At 42.0% G+C, this 14,791-nt stretch overlaps 1 protein-coding gene across 16 annotated transcripts in view; it reads right to left on the bottom strand.

Annotated features, from left to right (window-relative positions):
* The window catches only part of ZMIZ1 (zinc finger MIZ-type containing 1), a 369,131-nt gene that overhangs the window by 41,691 nt on the left and 312,649 nt on the right, over positions 1–14,791 (bottom strand). For all 16 annotated transcript variants that reach the window (XM_053388158.1, XM_053388156.1, XM_053388149.1 and 13 more), the window contains one exon: positions 10,676–10,811. In XM_053388158.1, coding sequence (XP_053244133.1) covers positions 10,676–10,811 — 136 coding nt within the window. The remainder of the gene's footprint in view (positions 1–10,675; positions 10,812–14,791) is intronic.

Below are 14,791 nucleotides of genomic sequence, written 5' to 3'. Positions count from 1 at the left end.
TGTTCATCTCACTATTTACATATCTGAAAACTTCAGATTTTAAATGCTGCAGCCGTCAAACTTTCTCATCATTTACGGGTCACCTTGCACGTTTATAATAAAGCAACATATACTGACTCTTTTCTGAAAAGCTCTTCATATACACCTCAAAAATGAACTGCAGTGAACTACAACATACCAGAAGCAAGCTAATTTAAATTTTTCTGCACCATTTAACTGTTCCTGCTACTAGTACATCATACATTCATTTTAAGAAATTCCAACTGTGCTCAAAAGTTTCAGAGGAAGAGTAAGGTGACTTCAGGAAAGAAATGATGGGATTATCTGTATACTAACAGCAACTAAGAAACCAAACCTCTTTAACTGTGATGTATGGTAACCAGGTCAACAGATTTCTCATGATTGTGAGACTCGAATGGCACTTGACTTGCTCTCACTTACATATGCCTGAAACATGGACTTGACCCAATACGCTGGAAAAGTCACCAGACATTAACCTTCCTGTTCACTAAAGAGAAACAGTTATATCTTAACCAAACCTGCCAGCATCTTAAGATAGTGTGTGATGAGAACTGTGATTAAGGGCTCATCACACACTTGGCTTTGTTCTGCATTTCTAGCCACAGGTCTGGGCTTTGCAGGTCTGTGTCTGAGCACTTTTTATTTTTGTTTTGCCCTGGCGCATGGGTCTGTGCCTAGAGAGTGTGGGGTAAAAGATATGTGTGGATGTGCCCTTGTTGTGCCTTTGGGGCCCTGCCTGCTTTCTGAAGCGGAGAGTTCCAGGATGACAATTCCATGAGAATTCCATTGGTGAATTCCTTTTGACTATTCCTAGAGTCAGACTCTTACACTTGGAGGGGGGCAGTGAAGAATTTTCCTTTAGGCAGTGACTGAGGTGAGAAAGTTGTCTTCTACTGCACTGCAGCACATGGCTTCGTTCATTTGAACCAATGGTCCTGAGGTATTGGTCTTTTAAGTGCCTTTCTGAAAGGCAATGGGACTGGTTCTAGCCCACAGTGGGTTATCTGGGCATTTGCAGGGTCAGTCCAGGACATTTTGGTGCCCACACAGAGCATCTTGCGCAAGCCTTAACAAAACAAATGGAAAATGCTGAGGCATGAGGGCATACATTGTGGTATAAGGCAATAAGAATAAGGACAATTTAGGATATCTATCAATGAAATGAAAAGAGGAATTTATTTTTTTTACTATGTGCAGGTGAGAGATATGCAAATAAAACTGTTTCTGTAAAACTCATTCACATGTCTCTTACATGTACTTTGTTTAATCTTCATCTAATAGAGACTTCTGTGTCCCAATCTGAATTAATTATTTCTATAGCGTTCTTTTCCTAAAGCTGTTTACAACCCTTATCTCTGTTATCCTCCCAGCAACCTTCTGAGGTGAGACTAGGATGTAAGAGAGTGAGTTGTCAAAAGCCAAACACTATTCTGATGGACAGCTGGTGTGGTGTCGTGGGTACAATAACAGAGTTAGGCCAGGGAGATCATCACTCAACCATAAATCTCACTAGATGATACCTCTGCCTCTACCTCTTCCTGTGAAAATAAATATGTAATCATGTACATCACTCTGAGCTCCTTGGAGGGGGAAGTAGGATAAAAATGTAGTAAGATAATACTTCATGGTTGAGCAAGTATTTGATTCTTGGTTCACCATGTTCAATATTTTATCCACTGCATAAAATGCTCAAAATTTTACACCCCCTTGGCCTCAGATTTGGTGTATTTAGACCTACAAAGCCTAAGCACAGTATTTGATGAAATACTTACATGTTTGACTTATGTGCTAAGGTATGCCATGTTAGCAAATTCTGCATTGCGCATCAGACAGACAAACTATGTGGTTGCTCCCAGTATACAGCCACATTACTCCTCCCTTCGTGTTTTTTACTCCTACACTATGCTGAGTTGAGGTCTCATTCAAACCTGGGCTTGTGCTTAGGCTTTGAAGGCTTGTCCTCACTAATCACAAGCTGTAGCCAAGAACAAACTCACTGTAACCAATGCAAACATTATGATCCTTAGGTGTAACCTGCAGAGCACCTAGTAGAAACTAAGGCTGCATTCCCATGACAATTTAATCCACCATGATATTTCCCTAACTGTTAAGTTCTGCACTATATTTGAGATTTCACTTCTAGAACTATTGTGGAATATAGCACTCCTTTCCATATTATCTGCACAGTGTTTTTTTCTGGAAGCAAATAACACAGAAATAAGCACTAAACTTCCACTATATTCCACTAGAGTTCCGAAAGTGGCTTTTACATCGTGTGAAAGTTCAACAATAATGTGGAACTTAACAGTTAGGGGAAAGTCATGAAAAGAAAATGAACTGGGTTGTGGATGTGGTCTAAGTCTGCCAACTCTTTCTATTAGAGAATGTTTTCAATGATGAAGCAAAAGTATGAGCACTGAAGCAAGAGTATACCATTCCATTGGAAATCGGGTTACTAAACATTGTCTAAACACTGTGACCACTGCAGCTTATTTCTCCCCAACCCCATCTGTCTTCCCTCTTTGCTTAACATCCAGCCTGATTTTATGGAGAACTCAAAAGGTTTCTCACCATTTTGTGATACTTTAGTTGACCCTAATAAAGACCTTGACCTAATGAGGTTGTTGGTATATCCATTTGGAGAATAAGATGCTATAAATCATGCAAGCAGATGGCAGAACACGGTCCTCTTAAATTTAGATTAGGGAAAGAGGTTGAAGTTTTATTTAGAAGCTCAGTTTGGATGATTCTGGATTTGGAAGCAGAGCAGTTGGGATCCAAAGAACGGCACAATTAGTTCTACGCACGAAAGGTCTTGTGTTTCTCAAACAGCAGTCTCCACTTTTGAAAGGGGCTTTCAAAAGCAGTTTGTGATATGGCACAGGTGTCTGCTGTTTAAAGCCAAAGAAGTCATCTGCCAGTGGCCATGCCCGAATTCTTGAGTGTGCCCCAAAGAACTCTTTAGAGCCCAGCCAAGAGTGTATAGCTGAGGCCAACCCCATAAACACTTGGTGCCCATGTAAACTCTACACAGAAAAACATACACAGCATGCTAGGAAAATGATCAAACTACGTTGGAAAGGAAGAGAGTTGTTACAGAAAATGCACCCCAGATATTGGATTTATTTATTACTACACTTTCAAATTATGCGATAGATCAACTCCCCCCCTTCCAAAAAAAGATTCTAATGCTGCACTCAATTCCGGCATTCAGGTAGACTATACACATACACACATTTCTACAGCCCCCCTACGACAAATCCCACCTGCAATTAACATCCCACCTGTTACCTGTGTTCCAAAGACACTAAAAATGCCTCACAATCATTTGCAGCTTGACATACACAATTTCATCTTTACTGCATTTCACAGCATCAGCCAGCCCTGTTTCATCCATGATTTATTCAACCCATGTGCCAGCATTCAAAGGAAATTTCTCCGTTTACCCCGTTAAGTAGCAAGGCATTAATTTTACTTGTACTTATCAAAATACCTTAGGATTCTATATCCAGTTGATCCTTCAATAATGAGGATAACAATAATTTTAAAAACCAAACCAAGACACCCACCCAGTATTCTACCATTGCCTGTTGCCTTGGTAATCCAAACGCCCAGGAACTCACTGATTATCGGTGAATGGGAATGGCATTGTTCACACCGCAGTGCCTCTGCTATGTTAATGTGAGATAATGGCAGCCAGAAGAATCCTTTTGTTCCCAGCTTTGCTGTTTATTCATAGTGCCTGGAGGTCAGCAATTGCTACAACAATCAGGAAAGGAGCTACTGAAACAGATTCCACTTCTGGGTTTTGTTTTGTTTTTCTTTTTGCCTCCAAAACCAGAGAGAGAGGAAGAAGAAAAAAGGTCTGCACAGAAACCAGGGAACTGAAGGATGATCTACAGGGAGAGTGAATCAGAGAAGGTATAGCAGGCAGCATGAATGAAGGGTTTGATGGACTTGCTTTTGTAAATCCAGCTAGTATGCTAGTATGCATGCCCAAAGAACAGCAAAAATAGCTTTTGAAAAGAAGAGACAAGACACTATTATTTAGCATTTTTGCCCCCCCCTACATAAACCCAGCCATGCCATGCTGATTAATCTATTTTAGATTAATTTTAATAGCTTAATCATTTGCAGTAACTAACTTTTTATTGGAATCAGTTCTTTCCAACATTAATCTATTATCACATTTCTATTTCTATTTCTATTTATTTACATATTCACCAGCTTCATGTGCTGTCCTTTCAATGAGTTCAGTGTGACATATATGGGAGCTATCAATTTTTATCCTTAACAACAAGCCTGTGAGGTGGTATGGGCTCAAAGTGTGTGACTAGTCCAGGGTCACTCAGGAAATTTCCTGGCAGAGTAAGAATCTGATCTCCCAGATCCACATCCACTCAATGTGATGCTGCCCTTGAAAATGGCCTGGAGATCACAGCCAGAGCAAATTGCGACTGCCAGACTGATTTGGCCACTCACAGCTACATCACATCAATTATAAAAGGTATGTGCTGGCTTCCTATATGCTACCAAGCTGAATTTAAAGTTATAGTGTTGACATATGAAGTCCTGAGTGCTGGGAATCCATTATCTGAAGGGGCAATTATCTCTGCATTGCCCAGTCCATTATTTAAGATCTGCCAGGAAAGGCCTTCTTGCTATATGTGGAATCTGGGGACCTGGTACTTGGAACAGGGCCTTCCTGGTGGTGGCAAGCCAATTGTGGAATATTCTTCCCTTAAAATCTGGATGATTAGTTTTCTGCATCGGCAGAAAACATACTTCTTCCTACAGGCCTTCAGGAATGGTGAGTGTGTCCATAGCCAAATGGATCCACCTGGTTTATCAGATGAATGAACTGCATTTTGCCTGTTGGTTTAAAGATTTTTAATTAACTTTGTGGGGTATTTTATCATGTATTTTTATTGTCATGACCTGCTCTTTTGCTATAAGCACCCCCCCCCCCACACACACACCAGATTCAAACCTGAGTTACAGTGTACAGCCAGGAGTGGCTCTTGACCCATCAGGTGCTATCCCTACCAGACTCTGGCAAGCTGAAGCCATTTGCCTCAGCAGGCAGATCTGACCCCCTCCTTGCCGCTGTCAGCCCCACTGGGCCTTCAACCATGCTGCCACCACAGTGCTGCTGCCCTCACTGGTGTGTCCTTGTTGCTGTGTTGTGGTGGCAGCGCACACACAGCTTAAGGCAAGGGTGCAGTTGCGGTGGTGGGGCTGGAAGCAGGGAGGGGGCTGGCATAGTGGGGATGGGGACATCATTGGGGCATTTTGCCTGCAGCAGCTAAACATCTTGGGCCAGTTCTGCTCTGGACCTTAGCTCCCAACTACATCCCTTGAATCCCTGAGCTACGAGTCCTCAGGAAATGGGACAGTCCCACCTGCACCTGCTTCCTAATCTGATCTGCATCTTAGATGCAGGTAGATTCCTCATTCAAGCAAACATGGGTCTTCGTGTGTTATATGAGGGGGAGACATAGGGCATGCACAACACATTATTACTCTTGTTGTGTTCCTGTCTGAAAAGGGCCTGAGCCCTTTCCTTCATGTGAAGGAAAACCATGATTAGATTCACGTAACCATTTTTCTGACTGCAAATCACTTACTGTCCTCAAAACTGAATTGGGCCATAAGAGGAAACCATTTAACAATGCTACAGCTCATTATTAGAATCCATATTTTAATATTTTCTTTCTCATCCTTTTTTAAAAAAATACAGATGAACAACAGCACCAAGGCAGCCTACCCCTTCGCCAAATAAGTATATTATTGGAGTTAACATTTATTCACCCAACAAAATTAATATTCTCAGTTAATGTTCTCCGTGCTTGATTAATCTAGAGACTAGAGTATGCTTGATTATTATTATTTTTGGGGGGGGAGGAGGAGGATGTAGTGGGACCTTCATGAAAACCACCAAGTCCCACCCCTTGGCTTCCTTTCAATTTTAGCCAAATTGTGCCCACCCTTTTCTAGAAGCCTTCAAAAAGTAGTAGGTAACTTGGCAATCAAGCACTTGATTTCTGTAGGCTCAAATGTGAATCAAGACCTATGCAGCCTCTCAGTTTCACTATCAGTTGAGGAAAAGGGAAGAGCGAAGCAGGTGCTTATCAAATGATTTTACCAAAATAAACTATGGTTTACGTAATACAAGAATGCAGTAAGTCTAAATTTAGCTTATGAATTGTAAGCACTGATGTCAGCTGTGGACACAGTTCCATTTCCAGGTCATGGTTCTTTCTGTATTTTTTTTAAACGGTTATTATGTTCTAGATATGATTCAACAAACCACATAATCAAAGGGGTTCTTCCTATGACTGGTACAAAAATATTAAAGCAAAAGGGAGTGAAATGGCCAAAATCCCTTCCTTGTCCTCAAGCTTGAAAAGAACACCTATATGATATTTCAGATGAACTTCATGGATGCCTAATAATGCTAATAATGCTAATAAATAATAAAGCCCCTAATTGAATTAGTAGTTAATTTCATCTTCCATTTAATTTTATCAAACCTCTGGAATCAAATCACTTGTATTTTTTTTAATAAAAAAAACTTCATCTCTTTATTTTAATCAATTCTGATTTCTCTAAGAAAGCATCCAAATACGATCACTGGTTGTAAGGAAATTGCCATTTAATTAATATTGAAGGCAAATTTGGGGATGATAGGAGATAAAAAAAGGAGCCAAAAAGACTTGCGATAACAGAAAATGCTGCAATGAGCAGCTGTGTGTTTGCAGACATTGTTACTGACACTGCAAAGCATTAACATGTGCTATACAAGCTGCAACAAGCACCTTACTAAGTGTACAAAGCACAACAGGGTAAGGAATGGTTCTGAATGACTACTAAGTAGATGCTCTTGTTGAAACCGGGACAGGGTTTGGTGTGCGTCTGCCTTCTTTAATTTACATTTTTTTAAAAAAGCTTGATTTCATCAGAAAATTATGCTCTAATTACCTGCTGCCAATTGAGTTCACATTAAGCATGTCTAGGTCTTCGCCCGACCATTCAACTACCATTGAACTACGGGTGGGGCACACAAACCCTGCCCCCAAAGTCTTTGAACTTACAAGTCTTCTCTTCCCTGTCTTATCAGGGTTCCTGATCGTGGACTGGTTCAACGGAATGCACTTAGAAATCTTCACACCTTCATGCTAAATGCACAAAGGTCTGCAGAGAAACCGTGTAGTAGCTGAAGCAGTTGGAGCTGGGTATAACATTTACCCTGGTTAAAATATTGTCCCTGCCACATACTCTCTTGCCTTAGACAAGCCTTCTCATGCTCCTCTGCAAACTGACCCGGCTGATGTGGGGCTAATTTAGATAATGCATGGGAATTGTTTTGAACATTTCAAATGTACAACATAAATGCAAAATATACATGCTAGACCCTCCTTTTTCATCTTTTCATTATTTTTTAGGATCAAAAGGAATATACTGGGCACAATTCAGCAATTTTAATTTTAAAAAATATTTTCTATATTGCCCTTAATTGCAAGTGATCCCAATGTAGTTTACACACAATCCAATGAAATCAATGCATACCCAGGCCACAATTTGTTTTCAGTTCTGTACCCCTTCTACAGCTCAGTACAAATATCCCACAAGCTACTTTAACATTTATTCTGAGTTTAAGACTGTGCAAATCCTAAAAAACAACAATACTCCCAGTTCTCTCTTAAGATAACTTACTAGATTTACAGAAAAGCTTTGTCTTATAAGCAACTCTGCCTCCAGAATTTAAATCTACACTTCAGCTGGGGACCATAAAATACTTCAGAGACTGTTTTCTCTGAACAGACTATTTTCTGTTTCAGTTAATCTGGGAATTATAGCAATAATAACTGGTATATTTAATATAAACATCAGCAGCTGTATAATTGAATGCTGTTACCTTAGACCTTAGAAATCACATGCTCATTATACAATGAAGATTCTGGGGGGAAATGGTACAAGTGCAAAATGTGCTGAATGTTGACATTCTCACGTGAATGCTGATAATCTCAGATGATGCGTGTGAATGTCCAAATGTAGAAATGTCATTACTTTTCAGACATTCACCACTGAATGCTGACAGGTGACTGTCAACATTTGAAGATGTATTCTTGAGCTTTCAAATATTCACAGAATTTGCCTCTGACAATCAAACTGAATGTGTGAATGTCACCAAAAATTGGAAAGTCACTGTAACATATTGATGGTTTCAGGGCACTAAAAAGTACCGTATTTTTTGCTGTATAAGACTCACTTTTTCCCTCCTAAAAAGTAAGGGGAAATGTGTGTGCGTCTTATGGAGCGAATGCAGGCTGCGCAGCTATCCCAGAAGCCAGAACAGCAAGAGGGATTGCTGCTTTCACTGCGCAGCGATCCCTCTTGCTGTTCTGGCTTCTGAGATTCAGAATATTTTTTCTCTTGTTTTCCTCCTCCAAAAAGTAGGTGCGTCTTGTGGTCTGGTGCGTCTTATGGAGCGAAAAATATGATACATATTTTTTCAGAATTGAAAGATCTATTTATAATATCCTTAGAAAGAGGTACTGTGAACTCTTTAATATAACTGTCAGCTAGAACATGTGGACATCACTTCCTTGAGATCATGGCCCTCAATTATTCTGCCAGGCACCCACCAACATTTGTGGCATATTTCATATATTTTATATTCATGCAACTGCCTGGCTGCCTACTTCTAGCCAGTTCGCCAAGCTTTCTTTGTCCTAGAGCTACCACCACACATATAGGGAGAAAAGGGTCGCCAAGCTTCCATTCTGTGCAACTGGGTCTCTTTCCTGTAACTTTTGAGTATTTAAGAAAACATGCAATAAATATGCCCCTGGGAGCTTATGTCCTTGCTTATTTTTTTCACTCATCACTCAAATGTGCATGGGAAGGAAAGGGGCAAAAGAGAGGGGAGGGAATCCAGATAACTTTGACTAGGCAGCAGGGAAAAAAGGACAACACTCTGATCTTTTGAGTACAATTATAATGAGGGCAGATCACAGAATATCCTCAGTGAGAAGCTTGTAACAAAAGACCACAGAGAGAGGGAAATTTGATGGGTTTGGTTAAGTGACTCTCATGACAATGTGTGCTGTGTTAAAGTGGGGACCCTTCCTGCCTTGTGGTGTAACCTTGCCACCTTGTGCTGCTGATAGGGTTAAGTGTATGGAGGGATTGTAGATCAGTGAGTAAAACAGGAGAGTCTTAGTCCTGCAGAATGCAGGATCCTAAGTGGATGGTGGGGCTAGAGCAGGAAATAAGGGGGAAGCAAGTGATACAAGAGAGAAAGGCAGAGAGCGGTGTTAGTGAGCTGAGTGGCCGAGGACTCTGAGCAGAGCCAAATGAGAGTGGTGGGTGCTGCAGACCCACTTCCTTGCTGACCTCACCTCTGCTTTTTGGGGTACATCACCCAAAAATGTTTCAGAAAGCTTCAGGTAGAGCTTACTTTTCCAAATGACCCTCTCGACCTGCTTGTTTGCTCAAAGGATGGAGCAGAGAAAGGGAAAAGAGGGTGCCATGTTGAAATAAGCATGTTCTCCAAACGCCTTGAATTAACAGAAATAAAACCTGAGATCTTTTTATTTAGGAGGGGAATATCTCAGGTTATGTTTCAAACCCAATCCAAGAGCTTAGGAAAATTATTCGCTCTGCCCACCCCTATAGAAGCTAGCGGAGAAGTTTTCTTCCATTAGCTTAAACTGACAAGGATGGGGGAACCCTACAGGAACAAAACCTGAGGCTGAAAGAGGAGCTCCTTTCCTCCTGGTCCTCAGCATGTGGAGGGAGGCCCCTCTGCCTCCCACACCCTCAGATTTCAGCCATGCAGGGTTTCTAAACTCCCCACGCAAGCCAATGGAATGAAACCACTCCATAACTTTGTTTGGGGTGGGAGGAGGAGAACCACGCAGGGCAAAACTGTCAATTCTTCTCCAGCTTGGATTTCCATCTTAAGTGCCAAAGTGCAAGCATTTGGAGCCACTCACTCCTTTCCATAACCCCCTATACTGATTGGTCTCATTTGCATGCAAGGCTGGCCAAAACCCATGGTTAGGGAAATTGGCCGATGAATGCAGTTCAAGAGATCTCCACTTGGCTCTTCACTTCCTAGAGCAGGGAAACATAACCCGGAGCAGCTGCTTTAGCATTACGTATGAGCCAGTACTCATGGTTTGTTGGAGAGAAACAAACCATAAGCTCTGGTTCGCATGTTAACACTAAACCAGCTGCTCCTGGGTTTGTTTCCTCACTCCAGGAAGAGAGGAGCGGCTTGTGCATTGGCTCATCTCCCCAAGTATAATTCCTGGCCACCAATACATCTGAACATGGCCATTCCACACAGATCAGAAATATAAGAAATAATTTACTAAATAAGCGGAATTCAGCAATGTGGAATCCAAAGAGGCTGAGGTTCAAGTTTGATCAGAACACATACTCATGCACTTCACATCAGTGCCTGGTGCAAACGTAGCAGAATTATAGCCAAGCTTCCGAAGATTCTTGGATTTCTATCACTCTTCCCTGTGTATAAAATGCAGCTATTTCCCCTACTTAGCAGCAGGCATTCCAGTTACACCACCGATCACAGTAACTAATGCTGTGTGTACTCTTGCAGGGCAAAGGCCTGCGTGGGACTCACCTGTGTGAAAGGGAGGGTTTCATGGAGCTCATGGGCGGCTGCATGGGGAGCTTCCCAGGAGGGTCGTTTTGCCGACTTTTCTGGTGACGCAGCAGCAAGAGTCGTCCCAGCTCCTCACACCACGACGAGAGCAGCGCTGGAAACAAAATCACAAAAGCGATTGGAAGAATGAATTCTGCATCACACACACAGATGGATAAGAATATTGTTTAGATATTTACCAATATAATGCTTACAATTAAAAAAACAAGCAACTCATCACCCCTGACCATTGGCCAGTGGCGTAGCGTGGGTTGTCAGCACCCGGGGCAAGGCAAGTAATTTGCGCCCCCTAACCCGTGGATTTTAGTAGGGTTTAGTAGGATTTAGTGGATTTAGTAGGATTTTAGTAGCTGCGAGTGCGAGCGCCCCCCCCCAGATGTTGCGCCCGGTGTGGCCGGCCCCCCCTGCACCCCCCACGCTATGCCACTGCCATTGGCTATAGTAGCAGGGGCTGATGGGAGCTGGAATTTAAGATCATCTGGAGTGCCACAGGTTCATCTCTGATATAAACTGTTTTATTAAACTTTATCCTGAAGTATTCTGCTGTAATTTCATTTGCCTTGGTGATTAAAACCGTCTTGGTCCACCAAAATTGTGCACCATAAGCCTCTTCTTCCTTCATTTCTGTCCTTTCTAGCCTTACCACTTTATTTGAAATCAGAATAGTCTCCAGTTATTATTAAAAGCAATTTTTAAAATGCAAGACCTTATTTTAGTGTTTAACACCCTGAGAAATGACTAGATTTCATGGGCTGTGCCAAGTTTTTGAAAGCAAAATATTTTCAGCATGAAAGGAAGACTTTGGCAACTCCTCAGATACCCCCCCCCCAATTTTCCACTGTCATGTCTTTCAACATCATTTTCTTGCCAGCTACATGGTCCCAGACCACCAGAGATCATGTAGTCAGCATGATGACGTCACAAACCCAGACAGACAGATTTGGATATGAGAAAATGCCACCATGCCCACTGATTAAGAAGTTAAGAAACACCGATCTCACTAGTTGCTGGTCCCTGGTTTAAAACTGGGTAGGTATAACATCTGATGGGGTTGCTCAGTGAGGAAGCTCACTGTTTTTTCTTTCTTTTAGAATTTCTATATCCCCTCTGCACTTTAGTGATTAATCCCTTAACGACAGCATGCACATTATGCTCTGGACTAATGCATTCTAAGCAGAGAGAACTACTGTGAGCTCCTTCTCTCTATTAGCCAAAGAATCTGTCAACAAGCATTTGATCAAATTGTGCTCACCCTTTATCCCTGGCACATTATTACTAATGTGCCAGCAACAAAGGGTACTCGCCCTCCCTCTTTCCCCTCTCTTTTATGTTGCCTGGAGATAACAATCACTATCTAACATTACACTGTGGCCACTTGAGTTCTGAGGGGGAAAGCAGGGGGAGAAATGAACAAAGTGTTCTGGAAAAACTGTAAATGCAGCCAGTGTTGGCATAAAAGCAAATGCAGAGCACCTCCACACAAGCTGAACGCAATTACGGTGGTGTCGAATGGAAACCATCCATCTTAAGTGTAGCTTTGATGCAAGGGGTGAGTTGTTCCTCAAATGTGAGCATATAATGCTCTCGACAAATAAAGATAAAAGGAGGAAGCAGTCTAATGATTCTGTGACATGAATCTGCAAAGGAGTGCCAGTAAACCTGCTTTGCAGTGGGAGACAGACAAGGGGAGAAGCAGGAGAAGGAGTGGCAATAGCAGAATACCACCTGCTTAGCTGAAAGAAAGTTTCCCCTCACCCAGCGTAATCAAGGTGAGATGAATATCCATGAAATATCCATGAAAGTAAATATCTGATTCATATATGTTGCAGCTGTGAAACATCACAGCATGGCCCTCCTTTAGGTAGATGCGTCATACATCTGTGTTTGTGTTTTGTTAAAGGAAGAATTTCAAGGAAGAGAGATATTGAAATTACTCATTGCCATCTTTTACTTCTGGGATTTCTGGACATTTGTATGAAGGCAGAAATATTATGACACCCATGGTGGGGGGGAAATGGCCTCCATGTGTTAGTAAAGGCTCAGTCTTGGAGTACAAGTACTTGGGGAAGTTCTCTTTCACAAGCATCACAGAAATGAACAGGAGCTCTGCAAGATCTCCCACTCTGCTGTCCTTCAATGCAACATGAAGCACATGCCTCTCAACTGGTGTTATTTTATTTTTAATACTCACAAATTGCCTCTCCATGTTAACTATGAGCCCATAGTTATGCTGAGGCATTAAAAGCACACTGAAAACAGCTAAAACGAGCAAATCAGAAGTGCATTTAAATGCAACAACTCCAAAAACTGAGTTTCTCAGTTACGGTAATCCTCAGCAAAGACTGAAGGAGGCTAGCCTTTCCACAGAGGGCAACAACCAAGGCAACAGTATCCTGTGCTCTCATTGGCTAGTGTTTCTCGGTTTTTGGCAGGTGTACTAGTTAGAGACAGAAGGGAACCTTGGCCCCCAGAATTCAACCCACATGTGATTATTCCTCCAAAGCACCTTTATTTCTTGCCTGCTCCCTGGTTATAATTACAATTTCGTTTATCAACAACAAAATGGTCCAAAGCCACAAGTCTCTTTTAAAATGTGTTTGTGTGTGTGTGTGTGTTGATTATGCAGCAATAATGAGGGGACATAAAACAGTAAATGCAACAATGCTCTTAAAAAGTCCTGAACGTATCTAACAGTGGGACTGAAAACCCTGCAAAGAATCTTTTCCCCTTCTGAAATGTGAAATGGTGTCGTTATTGCTCTTTTCCACCTCCTCCAAAGTCTTTGTGACTGAACATTAAATGAGCATAGACCGGAAACAAAAGCATATCCTATCTTCTCCCACTGCTGCAGAAGAATGACAGGGAGGAAATGTAAGAGTTTCCAGACCACTCTCTGCTACAGAAGCCTGCCTCCACTGTACCAGGCTGCATGTGGCCCAGGAAAATTGAATGCACACAGGCCACCCACAGACCCATCTGGTGCAGCTGGATTTTGGAGAACAGGACCATGCTCTGCCCATTCCAGTAAGACGAAACAAACAGAAAATTAATTTGCAGATTACTCTATTCATCTTTAGCATGCTTTAGCTGCCGCTTTTTAGGCCCCAACTGTATTTAGGCACATCTCATCTCATTGAAACTCAAAGCACGAGAAACTCAGTATCACACTATAATGAACAGATAAAGCAGCAAGCACAAAGGACAGCCGCAGATGGTGCCAACAGTCAGTTTCTCCTTCTCACACAGAGCAGCCAAGCAGCTGCGTTTTCCCCCTCCCCTCCCCCTTTATAAAACAGGAGCACAGATTTTACAGATGGACCCTCTCAGCTCTACTTTCTGCTGCAGTTTAATGCCTGGATTTCAGCCCATTGCTACGCTGCATTGCTTTCGGCATTGCAGAACTGAACATTAAGAACCATATCCCTCTTGACTTCCCTCCCTTAAATGAAGAAAGTTGTCCTTTTGGCTGAAGCACTCAAAGACAGTCTGATCTCCACCCCACCCCACTGGCCACCCCAATCCTTCAGCCACCAAGGCTTCCCCTGTACGTCACAGGACAGGGAAAGCTTGACAGTTTTAAAACAGTCCTACAATAAATAATCCGCAAGGCTGATGGGCACAAGAGGTGGCCAATTTTTCACTGGATAAAAACTCAAGACATGGTCAAACTTGGGATGCTAACTGATGGTTCTGGATAAGTGTTTCATTTTGGGAGAATTAAGAAAGAAAACAGAGCTTATTTGTGTACAAACATCTATTCTATGCAACATTAAATACTGACAGTTGAGACCTGCTTGTCAAACAGATGAGAAGGGGAGCAATCGGTGGAGAGATTAAATACCCTAATCTATTTTGTGCCTAAACAGGTACAATCTTCAGTCAAGCAAGAAAGAATCTAGAGGTTCATCAGCCTGTCTAGAAAAGTGGAAGGATCGGACAGTACAGGTTTTAATGGATTGTGCCACATATTGCATAATGCTCCTGCATACAGAAAACAAGAAGCCCACAGAGAAGACTAGGCCAGAACCCTCCTCTCTGATAGATGGCAAGAATTATAATTCAAATCTACAATTC

This window comes from Podarcis raffonei, chromosome 5, assembly GCF_027172205.1.
Source record: "Podarcis raffonei isolate rPodRaf1 chromosome 5, rPodRaf1.pri, whole genome shotgun sequence".
NCBI classification, from domain to species: domain Eukaryota; kingdom Metazoa; phylum Chordata; class Lepidosauria; order Squamata; family Lacertidae; genus Podarcis; species Podarcis raffonei.
Note: the sequence above shows the minus strand (reverse complement) of the source record. Positions and strands in the feature narration are given on the sequence as shown.